This window comes from Atheta coriaria, unplaced genomic scaffold, assembly GCF_025399875.1.
Source record: "Atheta coriaria isolate IRGN ID8LTWV9N9 unplaced genomic scaffold, Caltech_Dcor_3.1 hic_scaffold_9_pilon, whole genome shotgun sequence".
Classification (NCBI taxonomy): domain Eukaryota; kingdom Metazoa; phylum Arthropoda; class Insecta; order Coleoptera; family Staphylinidae; genus Dalotia; species Dalotia coriaria.
In genome coordinates, this window is record NW_027045451.1 from 6,548,758 (window position 1) to 6,571,774 (window position 23,017).

General features: G+C 36.5%; 3 protein-coding genes across 3 annotated transcripts; all 3 read right to left on the reverse strand.

Moving 5' to 3' along the window:
• Window positions 1-15,914: 15,914 nt before the first annotated feature.
• On the reverse strand, window positions 15,915-18,454 carry LOC135798389 (forkhead box protein D5-A-like). The gene has a single exon (XM_065311230.1). The coding sequence runs from the start codon at window positions 17,884-17,886 to the stop codon at window positions 16,900-16,902; it is 987 nt and encodes a 328-aa protein (XP_065167302.1). The 5' UTR covers window positions 17,887-18,454; the 3' UTR covers window positions 15,915-16,899.
• Window positions 18,455-19,838: 1,384 nt separating this feature from the next.
• Window positions 19,839-21,473, reverse strand: LOC135798388 (uncharacterized). The gene is made up of 4 exons (XM_065311228.1): window positions 21,069-21,473; window positions 20,671-20,922; window positions 20,505-20,595; window positions 19,839-20,443 (listed from the first exon to the last, which is right to left on the reverse strand). Exons 1-4 carry the CDS (start codon window positions 21,471-21,473, stop codon window positions 19,914-19,916), a joined length of 1,278 nt encoding a protein of 425 aa, XP_065167300.1. The 3' UTR covers window positions 19,839-19,913.
• A 79-nt stretch (window positions 21,474-21,552) lies between these two features.
• On the reverse strand, window positions 21,553-22,443 carry LOC135798390 (protein lethal(2)essential for life-like). The gene is made up of 2 exons (XM_065311231.1): window positions 22,317-22,443; window positions 21,553-22,265 (listed from the first exon to the last, which is right to left on the reverse strand). Exon 2 carries the CDS (start codon window positions 22,262-22,264, stop codon window positions 21,680-21,682), a length of 585 nt encoding a protein of 194 aa, XP_065167303.1. The 5' UTR covers window position 22,265; window positions 22,317-22,443; the 3' UTR covers window positions 21,553-21,679.
• Between the last annotated feature and the right edge of the window lie 574 nt (window positions 22,444-23,017).

Here is a 23,017-nt window from a genome sequence, read left to right on the forward strand (position 1 = left end):
TTACGCAGCCGGAGTAGGCACCGGCCAACTCATCCAGTGTGAGTGAGCGGAATTGGAACCTGAATGAAAGGACTAAAAGGGCTTCATATACTACTATGTATGTATTTCGTTTGTATTTTTTAACTTCGTGACATTCTAACTTGTAATTAATAACCGCTGAATTTGTGGTCCTTGGTCTTTTTTTAACCACAAATTACTAAATAACAGCAAATTGTCTACAACAGTAAATTGAGCAAACGTCAAAGTTTCTCTTATTTTTTAAATTTAGCAATGTACATCACTTATCTACGTTGCGTAAATTGTTTTATGTGCAAATTTATAATGATTTGTCATTTTTTATTGGCAAAAATACAAAATTTTGGAACAGTATGATTCACCAATACATTATTTTATTTTTCACACACAATATTACTATTTTAGATACATTTACAGTTGATGTTAATAAAAAAATAAAATTGAATTTTTGAGTTGCTTTCACACTAGTTGACCAATTAAAATAAAACTAATCTGTTATCAAAAAATGTTTATTTACTCCTTAATCTGCCAATTAACCCAAATTTGTTTGTTTAAATTAGCTTGGTTAAGTTTAATCACTTAAATTAGTAAACATAAAAAGATTAGCATACAATTAGTTTAAATTCCATTTTTTTAACTGGGTTAGTAAATATTTAGATTATTTTGTAAACATACTAACATTTCTAGTACTTGATTTTTATTGAATGAACATAATAATTAACTCAACACAATATTTGTAAAAATTTAATTTAAATAAATTTTTAGTAATGCCTCCATGAATTCCTTTTGATATATTTTATGTTCAACATGTTTTCTTGATGTATATTTAAACGCCATAAATCTTATGGTTTTTCAGCTCCTTTTACGCAGAGTAAATTTCAGGTAATTGCGTAATGCTTTAAATCATTTAAGACTTCCGCAAGCAACCTCATCTTATTTCTGTATCCTGTCATTTAATGGCACACCTGTTTCCAATTCGACGCGGTAGCTGTACATTTTTATGCTAAGTAATTGCAACCTGCTGTTGCCATTCGAACCGCTTCGTGTTCCTTTTTCCCAGTAGCGATGGAAGCAATTTCGTCGCCGGTTTAAATCGGGGAAATTAACATCGTCGAATGCCGAACGCGAATTCCGTGCCCACACAACGCACAAGAGCAGGGCGCGGCATTTTTGCGATTTCGGCCCGGGCTCGTAATATTCGAAAATGCCAAACCCTGGGCGCGCGCAGGAAACACGCTGTCGACGACGACGACGTGTCAGAGAGGGTCAGGATTAGGATACACGATATTGCGCTCCTGTTTTGCGTGGGCGGCGTGGCGTGGGTGCTTGCGCGGGTGGAACGTCTGCGCGGTTTGGATGAATGGAATGTACGGAAAGCGGCCGTAAAACGTAAACCCCGCAGCATGTATACGGTTTTCCACGTTGCTCTTTCCCGACACGCGCATAGCATACCTCATGGTATTTCTTTGTGTACGCGCAGTGTGTGTGTGTGTGAGCTGCGAGACAGAACGCCCTTTATCGAACCAACTGGATGCACGCCAACTCGCGATATGCCCCGCTGGCCACACTGCCACCCACACTGACGATTTCATGCACAATATTATCTTTAATTGAATTTTTCATTTTTTAGTTATTGTCATGTGTTCTGTGCACATCTTTCATGTTCTTGGAAGGCAAGGCGGTTAATTTCTTAGTGTGTGTGAAGATATTGTATACAGGATGTTATGTTTATATAATACTATGTATTTATATAGTAATGATTTTATTGTGCCAATGCACATAAAGATAAACAATCCATTGATTTACTTTTATTTCAATTTATTACGTTCTAACTAACAGGAAGTAGAAGAAGTGAACTAAAGCTGAAGCAAAAACAGTTTCATAATTGAATCGTATTTCTATCTTATCATTTCCGATTACTTTATTACCCATAAGAACTGTTGGAAATAATGAATGACTTTAACTCAATTAAGTAAAAATATACCTATTTAAATGATGGGATTAGATTAATTTAATAGTGGTGTAAAAAAAGTGTTATCTGATTGTTAAAATAACAAGTTTTAAACCTGGCCATGAATGACGACATTTGAATGAGCTCATTGTCATTAAAAAAAGTCTTACGACTACATTGAATAATTTTTGTTTTCGCATTGTTATTCTCGAACTGCCTGTACTGTTATAACGAACTTCAGACATTTTATTGCCGAAGGCGTCTATGCATAATGTCCCTTTCTTGTTTCAACTACACGCTTCGGATGTTTATATTATCATACAGGGGTGAAATCATATTTTATGGCTTTCAACCTGGGGCAACTTCACGACTGTCTAGCGACAAACACTATGTTAACTCCAGGCCCTAACACATAAAATTATTTCATAATGCGTCGCATTTAAGTGCTATATGCACATCATAAAGCGTCGACAAGTTTTTAATGGCTTTGTAATTCTTGTAATTCGAATCGCCTTCAAGATTCCTGTCGGCACTCCGCTCGATTAAACAAAACGCCATAGCATGCTCCCTTTTATTGCTTGTAGTCACTGACAATGTTTGCTGTGAAAAAGCTGGAAAGGTTTTGTCGTCAAATATTCAAACGTATTTGATTTAGTCTTCGAAAGCACTTAGCAAACAAGTGTCCATTAAGGCGTTAAGTGGCATTTCAATAATCAGAAATAACGAATATGCAGTTAGATATTTTGAGTGATCGTGGGATTAATTGTTAATGTTCTTCGCATTGAGTGCATATAAGATATGAATTAAAATGAAATAAAATAAAATTTAGCAGAATTTTGTATTTGATGTAAGCAAATCTAACGATTTACATAAAATGAAAAGTGTTACTATCAGATAACGTTAACTTAATAAAAAATTCAACAAAATCTATAAAATAAGGTTGAATCTGACCTTTTACCAAAATTAATTTTTGAAAAGGGTACACTGAGAGTGTTAAGGGTAGAAAAGAAGTGCAAAGTGTAATGGATCTAGAACAATTAGACGTTGTGCTGCCCTCTTACATTGAAAACGTGTACGATTCAAAATTATTTGTAGCCATAACAGTTGCCTACGTCGCATTCTACTGTAAGACAAATGCTTAATCCTGTTCTTCACTAGATGGCAAACTAACTGCAAAAATTTAGAAAATTCATCTATTTTGTAGATTCACGTATTTGCAATGATCGATAAATATTAAACTTCTTTCCGCAAAAAATTATTTGTATACAGTTATGATCATTAATAATAACATATGTTTAATTCCGTTTATTTATAATAATGGCATAACTATTTAATTTATAACTATTAATATTTTTATCTATTATATTTTCCTCTCACAGCACAGCTCAATGAGTCTAACCAGTTATTTATAAAATGATATTATTAAGAAAGAGTAGCGAAAGTTGTCTTCATTGGACCACCATCGTATCTTGACAACTATAAAGTAATTTGTTCAGCTTGCTTCTGAGCCCTACTTGTTGAATTAGACCAATACAATATAATACAAACCAAGACAACGAGATTTTGTTTTGTTTGTAACAAATCAGACATGATTTGGTGCATCAAATGTCATATTTGGATTCACGAAAAATGTGTCCAAATTAGTCCAAATCGTCTTAATGTTAAGAAATATTTTTACAATAACACTTTGTAATATATATGGTCCAACTAAGGCAAACAGTGGTCTAATTTCTTTGACTGGACCAAAAACAAAAATTTTGTTTCTATTTCACATTTTAGATTATATTTTCAGAGTAGTATGTAAATGAAAATACTAACACTTGTTGGTAATACATGTATTTCCTAATATGCTATCGCTTTCATCCTAAATACGTGCATGAAAATTAAGAACATCAAAACGGTCCAGTCTAGACTACAGACTACCCTCCCCTATACTTATATTATTTTTATATGTGTTTTACTAAACAATATAATAAAAAGAATAGTTTGTTACAGAGTATAACAAGATGGTTAAATATAATAGTCATATGGTTAAAAATGAATTTAACAAACATATATCAAATATAATTATAATCCAAAGAGAGCAGATACTAATCCGATTATCTCCGATTGTTGTGCTCATGCATCCAAATCGGCAATCACCCATCAGACAAATTGTCATTGGAATTGTTCACACAGACCGGATTTAAAGCATCCCACTGTTTTCTATTCCAAACCTTGATCCTTTTCATATATAACTAATTTCATCAAGGCGCATTTCTACAATACCAGAACGTTGATGCACACATCACAGAATGCACATTGGCCAATAGGCTGGAAATACAGCATTGACATGGACCCGAAACACAGCTCAGGAGGAATCTGGATCAAAACGACTGGGGACAGCAATTTGGGAACTAATAAAGTATCTGCAAATAGATCCTGCGTATATATGTGTGGACTCGACTCGGAAAGTGCATCGCAGTGCTCAACGAGCATTCAACTATTTTTAATCCTCGTATAAAGAATGACGCCCGAGTGTTCCATTATTCGCACTATTTGCTCACAGCTTCGCGCCACTTGTATAAGCCTACTGTCTGCCTGCGAGGTGCAACGAAACAATGAACGATTGAAAATTAAATAGAACGCTGCACGCTTAAAAATTAATATTCGTGGCAGTCAGCAAACTATTAAAAAAATCTGCGAAGAAAAACCTCAAAAAAAGAAAATTTCCCAATTGAAATCACTGTTGGGAAACCGAATATTTAATTTAAGAACGAAGCGATCAGGAAAGTGTGAAAGCGTGTGATGCAAATTCGAGTTTGGAGTACACACCGCTATCGCTGTGGAATGGTTGGATATGCGGAGCGGAAAATGGAAATGTCGGTGTCGTGTGGGCACTGACACGTGCCACCGGAATTGACACTGGCAATGTAAATAGCAAGCGGAGGATGCGAAACGGAACGCGGCGGCGAGGACGAGTGGATCCCATCCACAACCGAATAATGAATATACACCGTCGCTTTGTACACGCGGGCGGCAATGTGTGTGCACGCACACACACCCACACACGCACGCCAGAGAGACAGACAATCCTCGGTTACACAAAGGGGATGATATTAGTGCCGCGGGCCGCAGCCAGGATATATATTACATTTCGTTCGTGTTGTAATCCTTTGTTCGTCTCTCGGCGCTGCTTGCTATTCCTTGCCGCCCGCCGAACAGGAACAAGGAATACATACAATCTGCGAGCCGCCTACATAGGCGGGAGGCAGAAACAAAAGGAACGCAGCGCCTGCCGCTGCTTTGTGGCATTTCCTAGAGAACTAATATATCAGTTCACCAAAACCTCCAGCAAACAGAATATATGTTGCGCGCAGAAATAAGCAAACAAAAGCGCGAAGTAAACAAATTCCTTTATAGCTGGCAACGCATGTGAAGAACATGAGCGTAATTTTATCGAGTTACGCAGTTGGATTACGCTTAGAATTCTCATATGTTTCGATGGATGTAGATTTTGTTTACCGACGTTTATTTGTTTCAAATGTAATGTATGAAATTTGCACGCAAAAAGTATATTATTTGTCATTGCTGTGCTCGGCTGGATTCACATTCAAAAGAATGCCACCGACGTTAGCGCATGAATCCAATAAATTCATATAGTTGGCACAACTCTCGTGCCGGTGCATTCCAATTTCTCGTTCTTATGTTCTGGACTCATCTTCGCGTGTATGTTTACAATGGGAGCATACATTCTTGGTTTATTTGATATGAGAGTGCAGAATTCATCACATACTACCAAATCTTTTATCAAATATTATTTATATTTACATGTTAATTTTTTTTAATTCTAAGTAAAATTAAAATTTCAGCCTAAAAATATGCAACCAACTATGCAAATAATAATATATTATTACTGCTATATGAAACATTTCTTTAAAGATTTACATTTTTACCTATGCACCACATCTGACGCCATATCCAATAGGGGAAGGTTGGCTAAGTCGTACCTCGGTCTTTTCTATAACTAGAAAGCACTTTATGCAACTTAAAATGCTGAATTCGGGCAACATGAAATCATACTAGTCGCATATTCTTTAATCAGTTCCCGCGGAATCAGTATTGAGAAGTTATGCGCAAAAATAGTTTTGCTCCTTGTGCTCATCCAAAAGCTCTCGTGGAGCTTGAAAGCATTGGTGGTCAGAAAAACACCACAAAATATGTGTTTCATGTTAAATATTGGTTATACATCTATCCATGTAGGCATTGTTTTCTACATGGATTTTGTTAAATATTCCTTCTGATATATTGTTTAAAGTGGTTATAAACGGGAAGCACATGTTTGCTAACTCATACCCCTTTGCACTTTTTAAGTCGTACCTATAGAACATATGGGACTCAAGGTTTCCGCTGCGTCACGAGGCGGCGCTAAGGTTGCGCGCCGAAGATACTTTACTAGCGTGGAGAGAATAAGGAAGATAGTATGATTCAGTGTCTCAAATGCAACATTTGGATGCATGACACATGTGTTGGGATGTCCAAACAAGTAAAAAATTCCTTGCAAATAAATACATTATTATTAAACTAATATATATTCTCATTTTGATATTACTTTGGCATAGGTACGACTTAGGGTATCGATGGTACGACTTAACAGACCGGTTTGTTAAGTCGTACCGTTCACACATTTTTTTAAATTGATGTTTTACAAGCATATAAACATTTCTGATTAATTATTCTCATACGAATTATAGCTATATTAACTAAAGCAGGTAAATATGTTGAAAAACTGACATTATGTTGCAAAACTTTCAATCTAGGGCCAATTGTATTTTAGAGGTACGACTTAGCCAACCTATATTATAATGTTTCATCCCTTAGCGAGTGGAGGTGGTGGTTTTATCAAATATTATTTATACTTACGCATTAATTATTTTAAAGTTTTTTTTAATTTCAAAATAAAATTAAATTTTCATCCTAAAAATATGCAACCAACTATACAAATAATGATATATTATTATTACTGCTATATGAAAATGAAACATTTCTTTAAAGATTTACATTTTTACCTATGCAACACATCTGACGCCATATCCAATACATATATATTATAATGCTTCATCCCTTAGCGAATGGAGGTGGTGCACACAACCAGCACGATAAAGGTGTATACATTGTGCAAAATATTATTTACGTTACAGCACAAAAGCGGTCGGATCGTATAGTCTCCGCCCCAATATTAAGCAGAAAGCCAAAACCAAAATCCTATGAACCAACCCCTACAAACTTCAGCGATACACGTACGGCCGGAGCTTTCCAGTGGTGGGGAGTCACCACTACCCCCTCGCTGATCGGCGGAAAACGCCTGTGTTGACTGACAAACCCGCGAAGAAAATAAAAAATCATTAAATTGTCATCGTGCTTTTCATACGCAACAACACCACTACACAGATGTTATTATTTTCAACTCAAAATAATAAATATCATTTTGACTACATGCCTGCACCACAAGTCATTTCATAATATTTGTCGAGTTTAATTTTGTTAATAAATCGCGTGTGAATATGGAATATGCGAGAAACGTTTATGCATTTTACACGAATTTCGCCAACTTTTGTCTTCATTCTCACGCAATGCTTTGGATTAAACGTCTACGCGAGTATAAGAAAAACTTCGCTCTTACTAAACATCAGTTTTCTCTTTCCGCTTCGCTTTTCTCACTTTTCTTACTTTCCAACCCCACGTTTATAAACTTTCCTTCATTTTCACTCCCTAGCCAACGCAAGATATTATAGAAACAGCATGGCGTTTCATTTCCTTTGTCGTAGCTTTGCAGAGGCTCTTGAGCAAATGGATGTGGTGGTAGTAATATTAAAGAACATTGCCGCTTAAAGTTTGATTGTTTTGAAAGAAAAATATATTTATTTAGATTGCATAGAACTCAAATTTGACTTTTCATATTATTATTGAAATATTGAAATAATTAACCAATAATATTAGTCATTGTCGTATAACATTGTCAACATAAATCGTGTATATTTAATGGTAAATCATGGTGTGCAAAACACAAGCGCTAGATTATTGGATTTGTGCGTACATTTATCACACACGCTGTTGTCACCCCATCACGAGGAAACGAGAGCCGAAGGATATTCCGCGGCATTCCTGCGAGTCGGAACGAGAGCGTACGCGCTCCGGGAAAATTTCGCGACGTGCCGGTGACGGCGCCGCCCCACCAAGGGGTTATCGTTGCTAGGGGTGATTTACCCACACGCAGACAAATGGCGCGCTAGGCGGAGTTTCCCCGAGCGTCTCTTCGCGAGTATTCCGCCGTTGAAGAGAGAAACGCTTTTCTTGCGTCAAAAAATGCACCGAGAAAAACGTTTACGTTATTCAGATTGTTCGTTTGACTGCGATTATTGCAAAGCGTTTACTTTAAAATTCACATTTATTTTTAACCACCTCATGTATTTTTCATGTTATGATAAAGTTCTCTCGGTTTTTGGCGATTAAATAACAAAATTTAAGAATTTTTCAAATTTTATTAAGAAACAAATGAAATAGGTACAAAGTTGGAAATATTACAAAAGTGTTTGATATGTGCACGGCAAAGTTAGAATTAGATTAAAAATTAAAAGAAAGTACGCGAAACGAATCTGCATATTAAACGCGCACCAGCGAGAAAATCCATAGCGGGAGCATGGCTGCGCTGCCGCAATATTTAATTTAAGCATGGCCGCGCTTTTCCGTCTGTCAAACCGATGTTGACTCCGTCTCATTCTCGATAATAATAAGATTTATTCGCGTTCAATACGAGGAATCCGGGTCGCAGGAATCCAGCTACACGCGCATTATATCCGGAGAGAGCGTTTCTTCGTCTTCTTCCGCATCGTCTTCGCTCACATACGCGCATCACATCACTGCACGAGTGTCATGACTAAACAACATACCGCTTCGCGAAATATTCCAATAAAAATATTTATTTCATCACCGATGAAAATGCCTCGTACATGCATCATTAACACCAGCATCATTAACAAAAAAGAAGATGAAATCATTCTTTGTTACAATTGATCGTAAGGCGGATGAAGAAGGATGCAAACTGGTGAACGATGAAGTTCTAATACTGCGCTCACGATTAAAGCCACTCTGGAAACGTTCAAAGCTTCCAAAGGTGTGGAGCGAAGCGTACGCAATAAAAGAGTTTCCCATTGACTCGGCTTCGGCATTCTTTTTCGCGCTACCGAACCGGCAGCGAGCGACCTTTTTGGTCTCATTATTATTTTTGCTGTCATCATATTCGTCGCTTTCGTCGTCTTTATCAGTGGCATAATATGTGTGCTCAATGTGCGCACGGCAACGTTAAAGCCCCGCACGGTAGCTTTAAGCTTCTAACATCAGTGGCGGATAGTATACGTTTGAAACGTATATTGATCAAAGCGCACTGCAGTTGAATAGAGTCAAAACGGCGTATGATTTGTAACCAGACTCTTGACAAATTCAGATTTCCTACTGGGCGTACCCCCAACAGTCTCATTCATATTTTGAACCATTTTCCCTGTTACATTTAATAATACTAATAAAATATTTTATTATAAACTTTATACCTATTGCTTTAAATTGTTTAAATTAACGGAAAACAAAATTTTATTTTTGTTATTTTTGTAAAATTTCCAACACTTTGTCTATTTTTGCATACATGGAAAAGTTATGTTCTTCCAACTGTCAACACAAGCAATGTTCACGTCGGGTTAGTTATTAATCCAGAACACAAAACATATCAGTCAAAAGCACGCTTGGTATTATATCGTGCGTGAAATAAGTACCTACACCTTGCTTGATTTTACACTCAAATGTATCCGAATTAAATCGTACGTAATAAGCCGGTGAATCACAACAAATAAACATTTTTAAACACTTTACAATCACGTTTCGTGTGAGTATCTAATGTTCTATGGCTGTGCAAATGGCGTCAACCACAATTTCTTCGTTTCCGTCCATTCTTTCCTCGGATTTCTAGCGTTTTGGTCAGAAATGGTCTTTGTTGTCGGCACCGTGAAGTAACTTTTCTTTGTGCGTCTGTTTGCGACGTCGTAACAAACAATATATCCCCGGCGGACGTAGGAATCGTTGCAGGTAATGAATGAATTCAATTTGCGATGGCCGCGCGCACGAGATAAAGATGCCCCTGCCGAGTGTGCTGAGTGGACAATTGTGCGGACGGCAGTCCGGAAAGCAATCCGCACTTTAATACATCAAATCGCTTCCAATCTTCTACATGTTATGGACGAAGCCACACCGCATCCGACGGTGTCCACCCGTATTCGCGTACAACGTTGAACAACCCGCCGTCACTGCCGCCCCTTTGCGCCTTCGATGGGATGCGACGTTTGGATTTCCATGTGTTGCTCCCGCCGATAGTGGATTTTGGTGTATGCGGAGGATTGAGACGGTCGGAAATTGATCGGATCCTCGTGTTTTCCACGGCCACCTTATACATTATTCATTTTCGACTACACTCTCCACTTTCAATGCGTTACTGGTTGCAGTGCTAGAAAATGTGCTGCATTTTAACCTCAAATAAATTAATGGCGGACGTAATTTTTATCATTTATAATCATTAATTAAAATATAGCAGAATAAGTAGATTGACATGCATTACACTTCAAGTAAAAAATTTTATCAAATGTCATTTTCAATGTACGTTTATTTAGGATACAAGACCATGAAATCAGATGATATCAGTAAAATAACATGCACAATGTTGTGTTGTTATCATTTACTGGAAATCAATATCATATATTATTGTTTTTGAAGTGTGTGCTCTTGACTATTATACCATTAGATAATTTGATTAAAATTAATCATACTTTAAGCGTGTTATTATACAGAAGCAATTGAAATATTTCTAATACTCACTAAAAAATACAAGTACAAGGATTAATTTATAATAAACTTAATCTTAATGAATCAAATTCTTAAAAATGTATTATTTATTCAAGTAATCTTATTCAAGTACAGATAAACCAAATATATCATTATGAGAATTTCGGGGAACTCTAGGTACTCTAGGAACCCTACTTACCTACATTATTAATGCAATTGATATTAAATATCGAGAAATGCTTAAACAAAAACAAAGTTCATTTCAATGTTTCTTTATAAATTGATGCAGGTTCATTGTATAAAAAAACTGGATAAAAAGTCATAGTTTCATTTTTTTGCAAAATAAAAGAAAAAGTTTTGATCTCAAAAAACAAATTTTCATTACTTTCTAATATGTAATATGTCTAATATGTTTCTATATATTTAAATACAATAAATTGGATAAGATTACAATATTGTATCATCATGTTATAATGTTAAATTTGGCTGACTGTTTATGAGAACATATTTTTGTTACTGTAACTACAGCTACAGCTATATTTGCTTTTGAAGCTTATAATATAACATGTTATTGCTTTCTTTGACGGATGAGAGTCTTTGATTAAGTGTTAAATGTAACACATATTCGTTTATCATCCCCCTCGGATGAGATGGTTGATGACGCGATGATATTGCGATAAGTTTGTGACGTGCGCACGTTTTATTATCTATCGAGGGTGTTTGACTTGCATTACGTTCACAAGAGGATATGCGACATATTATTTTATTGACAGAATTCTAATAATAATGTCTTCACAACGTGTACGTACACGTACGAGGATATAAAAAGACACCTACGTTAGCAAAGGAATTTTGATCTACCAAGTGATCAACAAGCGCACATTTTTATGAAACTGACAAATAAACAAACTACGAGTATACACTATCACTAATAATAACTACAACTTTTCACTTTATTTAAATAAAATTTCACGTGTCTTTGTTAATAAGAAAGGAACGAGATTAGTTCAATAAAGACGCCTACTACACGGATAATCATTTTGAAGTGTGTGCGTGCTTGCCGCGGTAGTCACACGTTAAACTTATTCAGTGAACAGTTAACGCGAGAGTTGATAATAACAATCTAATAAAACGGGTGTGTAATTCAGAAACTGCATAGGTTAGGGATAACCCTCCGAGTTAAGCGGCGTGACACCCTCTCGATTACGCGCTTCCTATTCACGGCTGTGCGCGTCCCACACGCGCACACCCTCTTTACAACACTTTAACGAATTCCTGGTGCGTCAGCCCCCAAGATTCTAATCACTTTTATTGCACGCCGGCGAATCTTCTCTCGGAGCGACCAAATTGAATACAAATTAAATATTTATACATGCTGTGTTTCATTGTACCTCGTAAGTTGGTGTGTAAAACTTAATTTTGCACACGCAAAAAAATTTTGAAAATTTGCCAAATAGGATTTTTTACAAAATAAAAACAAATCACATATCGACACTTTCAATCAATAAATTTTGGATAAAAATATTTTATTAGAGACCGACCGAAATTTCGGTTTCGGTTTCGGCCAGTTTCGGCCAAAAATTCTAGTTTCGGCTTCAGTTTCGGTTTCGGCCAAAAATTGGCCGATACTTTCGGCCGCACCGAAACTCACTTTTCGTGAATTGTCGTGCGTCGCTCGGCTAACTTCGCGGCTAATATCGGTCGGTTAGAAAAATATGTTTATGAAAATTAGTTTCGGTTTCGGTTTCGGCCGAAACTGATTGCAAAGCCGAAATTTCCGTTTCGGTTTAGGCTAAAATCCGGTTTCGGTCGGACTCTATATTTTATTAGCCCAAAGAAATCTAAAAATCAAATTTAAAAAAATAGTAAAAGTATCGTGGGACTTGTAGCACTGTTCAACAATTTAGGCAGATTGAATTGTTTGCGTAAGGGATAAACGAGCAGTGCTCTAACGCCTTTAGCAATGTCCCAAAAGCGTAGCTACTATTTGTTCTTTACTGAGTGATCACCGTCAACATAGATTTGATATTACACCTAGAGGGCCTTTCAAATGTGTGTATCTAACACACCCTCGGGAGTATCATCAGGATGTCATCAGGATTGTCGTGTGACCGCCGCACGTGACACAAACTGAACTACTTTGTAATCTCTGTTTTAATCCGTTCGCCATACAGCCAACTTACTCCGATTACAAATGGCAAACATTATTTTACAATTTCATGATCTGCAGACGGGAAAAGCACTTTCAACGCGTGCTGCGTCAAAGTCCTGATAGAAATTATACCAACGCATGTATTTCTCTAGTGGATCAGACTTTATTTCAACTTATACCCTGGCCGGAATAAGTTTGCTAGTTGTAATTTTGTAGCACCTGATGCCGTTGACACAATCGAAACCACTTTTGACGAAATAGATCGCAGATGCGTCCTTAAAGTATTTCAGTAGTCACAGCAGTGGGTAACACACGAATTTGCATTCGATAGCTTCCTGGCGAGTTCGTGACAGAATTGATGCGGAGTTTTTAATTTGGAATCAGATTCTGAGTTTGGGGTTGCAAGAGACACTCATTCAATGACGTGCACTTGGAATTTTCGAGTGACACTAATATCACACTACGTATTGCTGTACCGCATATACACAACCACTTGCAACTTATGCATAATGTAACTGAATTAATAAAAACCCGCTTGGGACCCCGGACCCCTTTTTTAAAGTGTGCAGACGGATCAAATCTATCAAATGTGGTAATGTATTGACAGATATAACATTCACAACGTTGGGAGCGATTAAAAATTACAAAAATTGTAATATTCCTTCAATGTCTGAAATTAAACTAAAAATTTAAGTTTTAAATTAAATTTTATATTAAAATGTTAAAAATTTTGAAAAAACATAATATTTTTTATTAATTTCTTCTAGGTACTTACAATATAAACAAGATTATAATGTTGTATTGGAATAAATATATTCCAATTCATAAAACTTGATTAAAAGTACTTCTTATAAATATTTCAATAGCATTCATCATGAAGCAAAAACCAACACCGCCAGAAAACTCCATAAAGCTGGATTAGTTTAATGGTTCCAAATATTTATCAAAGTGTAAAGGATAATCCCGTCATTATTATCTATATTTGTAGGGACGAACCGAGGGAGATGCGACGGTTGTGTTGAACGTAGCTCGGACAAAGAAATATTAGCTTCGGTGTGCGTCAGCTCGGCGTTTTGTTATTCAGCAATATTAATTACAACCACCGTTCGATGTACAAAGCACCTCGTTCAACAAAATTTCGTACATAAAGCATATTTACGTTTGAAATGTTCGAAATGCAAATTTTAATGAACAATACAAAATTTTAATAATACCATGATAATAAAACACATCATCTCATACAAAATACTCTCGCGTTAATACTAGGTACGTTGAAATACCAATAAGTACATAGTACAATACTTGAACCGCTGAAAATGTCGAATATGATGTAATAAAGTGCATGTGTATGGCCACTGTAAACATATTCATCGGCAAAAAGCTGCTCAAATTGTTTACACTGGCGCATTAAAGATGTACACGCGCATACGGATGCAAATATGAGCGCACATAAAAATGCGCGGAAATATATGGGTGGCACTTGATGTTGTTCGACTTCAAGTGCACAAGGAAGGCACTCGAACGGCGAAAGAGCGGCTGAAAACTTTCGGAAAAGGAGAACGCGCGCAGTTGTTCGAGTGTGGATCAAGTTTTTCCTACATCGCGGGGGTTATTGTGTGTCGCACAAGTGCTTAACGAGAGGATAATTTAACTATTACGAGTACGAGACTCGGACGATGGGGAAAGATTTGCGGAGTTAAAACAATTGTGCATAACGCGGAGCGAAACAAAAGTATAATTTGTGTCGACAATAAAAGTTTTGTTGCAACAATAGACATGGAAAACAAATTACAAGTGTACAAGTACATGCACTAAGTGTAATAAAAATATATTGCTTTCAGTAATAATAAAACTATTATTTGAATATTGTGGTTATTCTTACCTACTGCATATAAATGAAAAAGTAGTTTGGCGTTTGTTCACAACTTATTTACTAATTTTAAGATGTGTTTTATTCTATTATTATTATTAATACATCCGAAATGAGTGAAATTTTCCATTTCAAATTACAATAACATTGTTATAAATTATTTGCTGCTTCAGAACATTTGTACTAAAATGATTACATTACGCGTTTGATTAAACAGTACCGTATTTATTAAAATAATTTTTGAAATTGATTTTTGGTCAAATATTAACTAATTAATTTATGCTCTAATGTAAAACCTGTTAAATTTATTAATTTATATTGATAGGATTAGAAAACAACATTAAAATATACCCAACGTGCAGACATTATTAATAAATTAAATAATTCTAATAAATTAACTTAACTTGTGCGTCAGTCCTGAAAATGTTTCATTTCTGTTTAATTAAACTTACATTATGAAATAATTAAGTACAATAATGTTACATTTAGAACACAATTACAATGTGTTATCATGATTTATCATTCTAATTGCATTTACACTTTTTACGACAGAGTCGTGTTTAAACTTTTCACTTTAACTGTCTGTTTTACAGCATTATCGTGCACAAATGTTATTGTTGTTTCACAGATAACACGCATTAAGCTAAACAACTACAATTACGGAATTGTGTGATTAATTTTTGATGAACATATGAGATACAACCAAGAAACCCACTTTTTTGTATACATAACCAAGGCCTGTAAATAATCAAATAGATGAGTAATCATCACGTTGTTAAATTTTATGATTACAAAGCAAATTATTACAATTACAAATTAAACGTGAAATTATTAGAAATGTTATTTTATCTTATGATAGGTATGTTAAAACTTACCGCAAGAGACGAAAAACGATAATTGTCTTTATTGATGAAAGTTTATGAAATTAAAACCAATTCGGTGCTTGCAGTTTAATTCCTCTTTGTCGTGGGTATAAAATTATGAAGATTTTATAGATAATCATTTATTGATAATAAAATTTGTTTGATAATTGCTATCAGGTAAATATAGAAAACATAATATTGTTCGAATAAATGAATTTATTAGGATTAATTAATTTAATTGCACAATTAATAATTTATTAGACTTTACACTATCGCTATAATTAATAATTTTCATTTTATACACAAAATTAAACGTGTCATCATCATTACAAATGCGTTAATTAATTATTTGACAACAAACAATAATAAAACCTACAGCAATCCAACCTGCTGTTTGAAAAAAAATTCATACCTACAAGCGAATTAAATAAATACTGAGTATTACATATGCACATGTTGAACAATGTTGCAATGCGTGCCACATCCACATGCAACAATTTAGGTAATCATTTATGAATGGGATTACATTTAATTTTTAAGTGCTCGAAGCGTCAGTTTCATTTCTCGAGAGATTTCAGGTATCTAATCAGTACGTTCACAGAAACACAAAAACGAAATTAGTGTTAAATGTTACAAATGCTTGTGTCGTGCATGTTGATTTATGTCATATGTTTTACAACCGCTATTAAGATCATATATATCATATTTAAACTACAAATGTAATAATGTTTGTTCAGTGATGAAAAGCATAAAATAAAATTACAACAAAAACACGATTACATTGCATGATTGTACACGGTACATATATCGCCTTGAAAATGAGGCATTTCCATTTGAATACGAAATATTGCATTCAAAATGAACATTTACTATACATTTTCTACACTTTTAGAGCTAAGATCATTTATATATGTTATTATAATTATCGACATGATATACCAAAATATTATTACAGTTTGATTTGCTTATAACGTTTATCTACGTCTTCTACTTGTTCTACTTGTAGCGAAATTGTTAATGTATCAGCTATCAGCTCTAATATTGCAACGGAATCGGTGACTTGTTTTTTATTATATTTACGTGGACTTATCATTAATAATTTACTTAATTCTGTATTTCGAATATTTTGTTATGACTCTCAATGTCTAAGACAAATTCAGCTGCATTTCGATTAATACATTCTTCACCTCGTCCAATCCTCGGAGTTTGAAAGTGGAGAAAACGCTGATAGTTGATTATGTAATGCACCGCTCGCACGTGCCGCCAGTAACCGACTGCAATCTTCATCCGACGGTTCAATTTTTTGCTTACTGCTTGTCGTACTGCCGATGATTGAATCAATTGAGAAACCGTTTGTTTTCTTGTGTATCTCCCGTTCAGTGTTTGGTAGATAGTCATCACTATCACGATCTGAGTTGGAGTTTAGTGATGGTTGTACGGGCACAGGTTTACAGAGCGTCGGCTGCTGGCTGATGATGTGTCCAAGATGTCCCAGACCCAATCGAGAGAGATCCATTGGTGGCATAAGCGACGGCAAAGCGTTGTTAGCTAATGTTGGTAAATATGCGTATGGATGTGGCATGCTCGGATGACCAAAAAGTCCATGTTGATAATTTTCTTGCTGGTTGAGTAGTGATGCGACCATTGCATGGTGTTCTCTATACATTAAATTCGGCGATGGACGTTTATAACGCTTCCGACGCCTGAGAAAACTTCCATTGTCGAACATATCTTCAGCAAGAGGATCTAGAGTCCAGTAGTTGCCTTTTCCAGGATTACCAGGCTCACGAGGGATTTTAATAAAACAATCATTCAGTGATAGATTGTGCCTGATTGAGTTTTGCCACGCGGGGAATTTATCTCGGTAATATTGAAAACGTGACATGATGAACTCACAGATGCCGCTTAATGTGAGCTTCTTGTGCGGAGACTGTAGGATCGCCATTGTTATCAATGCGATGTATGAATATGGCGGTTTGATGACTTGTGGACTTGATTTCTTTGACTTACTGCTGTATGCTTCTTCATCTGTCTCGGATTTGGTGTCGTGTGTCTCAGAGGTGCCGCGAAGATCCAACGGGCTTTCAGGATGCGGGTAGCGTGTTGCGTCCAAGAGTAAATCGTCAGCGTTAGCGCCCAAAAGGCGAACCGAGTCATCCATCATTAACATTGAGTATTTATTTAGTTCGTAATGCACGAAAATGTTAGTTTAGCTTGCAGATTAATTTCAGTTGTGTCGATACAACGCGCGCACGTTATCACAACCGACTAAAACACATGTTTACACTTAACGGATTTCAATATGTTCGTAATTATATTATTACACAAAAACGATTCGCGTTGAAACGTTTTGATATGAGCTCCTTATCGTGACAATCGTCCAAACACAAACGCCTGTTAGTAGCGTACGGAGGCAATTCACTAATTTTCCCGAAATGCTTTTTATTTCTGGGTTTTCACGAGATGCCGGCAGACTCCATTGAAAAATTTTCCTATCGGCTTGTTTGCTTTTCGGCGTTGGTTGTTTATCACCTGCACTCGATGCTGGTGGTGCTAACTACACTCGCTGTCGCCGCTCGGTGCTGTCGTGGTGCTCGCCGACGGTGGAGGAGAGTTATTGCAGGCGTCGAGAGAATGACAATGTGACGCGAGAACACGACGAAAGAGCGCCCGACGCTCTGGTGCTTCGCCGACGGTATCTGGACTTGTTATACCAATATTTTGATGGCAAGAACAATGATGGTTCAAGCCACCGCACATTTCCGGGTAGGTTTGTGTGAAAACAAAGCGGTGTAGAGGGTAGGAGGCGGCCTGACGCTCCGCCTAAAAGCGCACGCCCTTATTTTCATCCCCTTTTTACGCACGGCGGCGCCCGCTGAAATCCTGTTTCTACAATTGATTTTATCAGCCGGCCCGAGCGCAAGCAAGGCACAGCACATCGCACAACTTACGTATAATATTTTTCATCGCATCCCTTAACATCCCCGACCGCCACTCTCTCTCGCCGCTCCTCCCCGCGCAAATATACCTACTACCACTATGCCCGCGCTTCGGCGGCCGAGAGGACCGACAGTGAGCGACCATCGCCACCTGGAAAACGTGTCTACACAAGCATAGTGCTTTATGTATTTATATCACATTCTCGCACAGCATACAAGTACATAACCACCCCTATTGTGAATATTTCACAAATCATCTGCAAATGCGTATCGTATACCTACCTTCATAAATAAATGCGTGTAGCATGCCGCGCGTAGGAAAAAAATATTTGAAGGATTTCCGATTGTGCAGATGCCCACATTGATTGAGCTTTTTTTTTTGAGAAAAACAAGAATATTTGCACAGAGAAATTTTAATTGCGTTCGCCATTGGTAATCAAGTTTGTAAATAATTCCATACACTATAAAATACTTTATTTTTTATTTTATAACATTTTTAAAGCGCTTTTGTTCCAAAATCAACAAGATATGCAACCAACATTGCATAACCACAGTTAAACACATTTTTTGACATCAAAAGATAGATATAATTTATGGTTTTATTTGGTCGCAATTATTCAAACCAATCAAATGCTTCTCTGCAAAATATTAAGGTAGATATGATAAAATTGAATTAAATTTTGAATAACCCGATAATAACTCATTTCGTGGTCTGGTAATAACGCTTACCGTTTAGCAAATAATATTAAAAGCGACAAATAGAGATTAAATGGCATACGCACGCACCACCGCATACAAATTTCGCCCCCGCCACCGCATATAAAACGAAATAAGTGCAGGGGTCGAATAATAGCAATTTGGTGAGCGCGCACCCACCATAAGTGCGCCCTTTGGCGCGGGTAATAAATATATTCAGCAATTGCGCGACGGGCATTCGAAGGTTTGAAACGCATGCGGAATGGGGTGCGTATACCCGACGAACAAAGCAAAAGTTAATTTCATCCCACTGCGAAGATTTAAGAAGGATTCAGCACCAAAGCTCACATCTCACGACAAGTGCGCAAATACAACCCGGGCATTAACCGGGTGCTGAATGACTGCAGCCCACACACAAACCTGCGAGAGATTAGTGGGATCATAAATCAGCGTATTATTGAAGTATTGTGCGTTGGGGCCGACTCTATTAAAGAAACAAATCGAATTTATTCCGGCTCGCAACCTTCACGCACATGTCTAAATATTTGGCAGATAATAACAATTAATCGCGCTCGGGCTCATCGTGCTCATGATCCGAATATTCAGCAGATGTAGTCTGCATGATTCTGGCGATCCGCGCGAGCATTTCTTGGCTGCGCTCTCGAATCGAATCGAAAGGAATCGATTCTACATCATTAGCGGTATCGTCGTTGTTAGTGGACGTTACATCCGAGGCGTCTTCCCAACTGCTGTTATCCTGAGAAACCTGAGGAAGTACGACTTCTGTCGGCTTGAAAGTGAACGACTCTCGTTCACTTTGAAGTTTTTCAAGCTTTGCGTCGATTTGTTTCAGACGGTCTTCATTTTGCCACGGCTTCCCATCATGCACCGGCTTTTGTTTGCTCGGCAGCAGTGACACTTCAGATAAATTCTCTAATTCGCTCTCCAGCTCTCGCATTCGCGTTTGATCTTCTTCGCTTAACGAAAACGGATAAATCGACGTTGTATCGTCAATTTCTAGAAGGCTATCGACTTTCTTCTCACTACCTAACAATTTTGTATCATCGGTGCCATCACTTTCGGGGGTTTTATCTAAAAACACATTTTAAAATAAATATTACAGAATAAATGGATAAATAAATAAAATACGCACCTAAATCGATCAACAATTTATCCAATTTCACTTTTTCTTCGTCGGTTAGACAGTAGGCAGGATTAGACATCGTTGGAGTATTTTTAGCCCGCTGAATCATAGAACACGAAACATAGCGAGGTGCAAAGCTTTAAGTTTGATCAATAAGTTTGTTATGGTTACCTACCTGAATATTTCTTTTTATAAATTTATCCTTGTTTGAGTCACATTCTAATAGACTAGTTTCATGCTCAGTATTACCGTCTGATTCATATTCCTTTTGATTTGTGATGGTTTCAGAAGAGGTTGAGGCATTTAATCCATTATCCTCATAACTACACAGATCTCGAAAAATTTTTGTTTTTGCATATTTATCATCTTCCCTGTCAATTATTTCACACAATTGTTTTTGGACAAGTTGTCTTTCCATACGTTCTTTCTAAAAATTGAATATTTTTCAATGTCAACAAGCAAGGACAACAGAAAGGAGTTTACAACTTGCTAAAAATATCTTTAACACTTGCATAGTAACAGTAGAGTGTCTAGTGCAAGTAATAATTAAATAATGCTTGGGAAAAGGCTTACTTGTAATGTCTTGTAAGAGTCCTCCATCATTTGATCTAACTTTAAAACTGTCTCAATCTGTTTCTTCATTTCCGGATTGTTTCGCTTCTTGCGAATCGCAGACACAACTTCATATAACACGCTGTCCGTATCTTCCACGTCTTCATCTTCGTCTTCATTTACGTAACTATCATATCTATTCAGTTTTAACTCGTTGATTTTCTGCGCCATTTCCAAATAAAATTCGTTCATTTCGAAGATCAAATGATTTGTCGATTTGGTTTCACCTGGTATATAGGATCTTTCGCTGCTTTGCGCTATTTCTAAGCTGCGATTGATGGAACGTTGTAAATTACCCATTGTACCAATATTCATTTGATTTTCTAAAGCTTGATTGCTGATATTGTTTTCAATATTATCAGACATTTTGAAATATAAATATTTTTATAAGGTTTGAATTATATTTTCTTTGGTAAAACCTTGTAGACGTTGAATGAATGACAAATTTGACGTTTAGAGCGCTTTATTTAAAAATTCATTAAAAAAACAAGTCAATATAAATAATGAAACAAGTGAATACTTAAGCAACAAATAACATAAGCTTTCTTCATGAGATTTCTTTTATGTTTTCCTTAGTTGGGTTGTTCAACAGTAGGTTGAGGAGTAGAAGCATGTGGAGAGGGGTTGTCCATTGGGGTGACAGTGCTCTTTTGAGGTCCAGTTGGTTTAATTGGAACAATTCTTTCACCTTGTTCCTTTTGTGGGGCTTTCTTCGGTGCGGTGATGGTCAAGATTCCGTCCGAAGACAAAGTGGAGCACACGTCCTTAGCTTCATGATCTACTGGTAACATATACCTTCTAATGAAGTGCCTCGAAATAAATCCATGCTCGTCCTGTTTCTCTTCATGTTTGCCTTCTACTACAATACAATTGTTGGTGATTTTGACGGTTACTTCTTCGGGCGTGAATTGTTGCACGTCGAGAATAACACGGAAGTTATCCTTGTCAGATGTCAGAGTAGAACCTGAGTCTTGACGAGCCAGTTCGGTGTTCCTCCATGGGCGGTAGTACCTGCTGGTGGTTGGGCGCATGGACATGCTGCTCATGAGGTCGTCCATTTTCAGACCAGTGCCAAAGCGTTGGTCGAAAAGGCGGGATGGTCTGGAGAACTCGTAGTCATCCCACCAGTCACGGAAAAGCATGGGTACCATAGACATTCTAAGAAAATTGTTTTAATACTAATTAAACATATTAATTACATTTTCTTACTTTGTGCTTTTGAAGAAAAACTTAGTTGTGGAGTGTTTCAGTGGAACGAGAGGAACTGAGCTGGTCAAGTAATGCACACCTGCATTTATACTGAAGGCGCATATTTTCAGTTATTTCTAGAATATCATGAAGCATAGGCTATTTTTAAAGCCGAGAGGCGGCGGTCACATAGTCTCATACGCAGTGGAAAATATGTGAAACGGTTTGATGTTGTTATGACTTCATCAGTTTTGTTTACCTTATTGGGTTACATTTAATATAAATCGCCATAAATATTACTAATGAAGAAAGACCTTATTGTTCAGACCATAATTCATGTGACGTTATTAGGGTTCATATGCTTTCCTCCTTAATTCTTTTTAATTAAACACTGCCAATGTCAACAAAAGAAACTGCTATATTTGCACCTCGCATATTTTCGTAACGAAAACAAATCATATTTATTTTCGCTAAAAATCCAATCTTTTTTCAGTTTCGAGACGGTTCAAAAACTTTACGAATAGTTTTTTTACATTTGGCATTTATCGAACTATGAATAATAAATCGTGACCGGAAACCAGATGATTAATTAGACTGCAGTGATTTGCTAGTCATTAATTGAATGATTGAAATCATTCACTTAATAATCTACTTGTAAAATTCTATGAAAATCAAAACATAATTTAGATTGACTTAATCCCTTGAAACTAGGCACTTAAAAA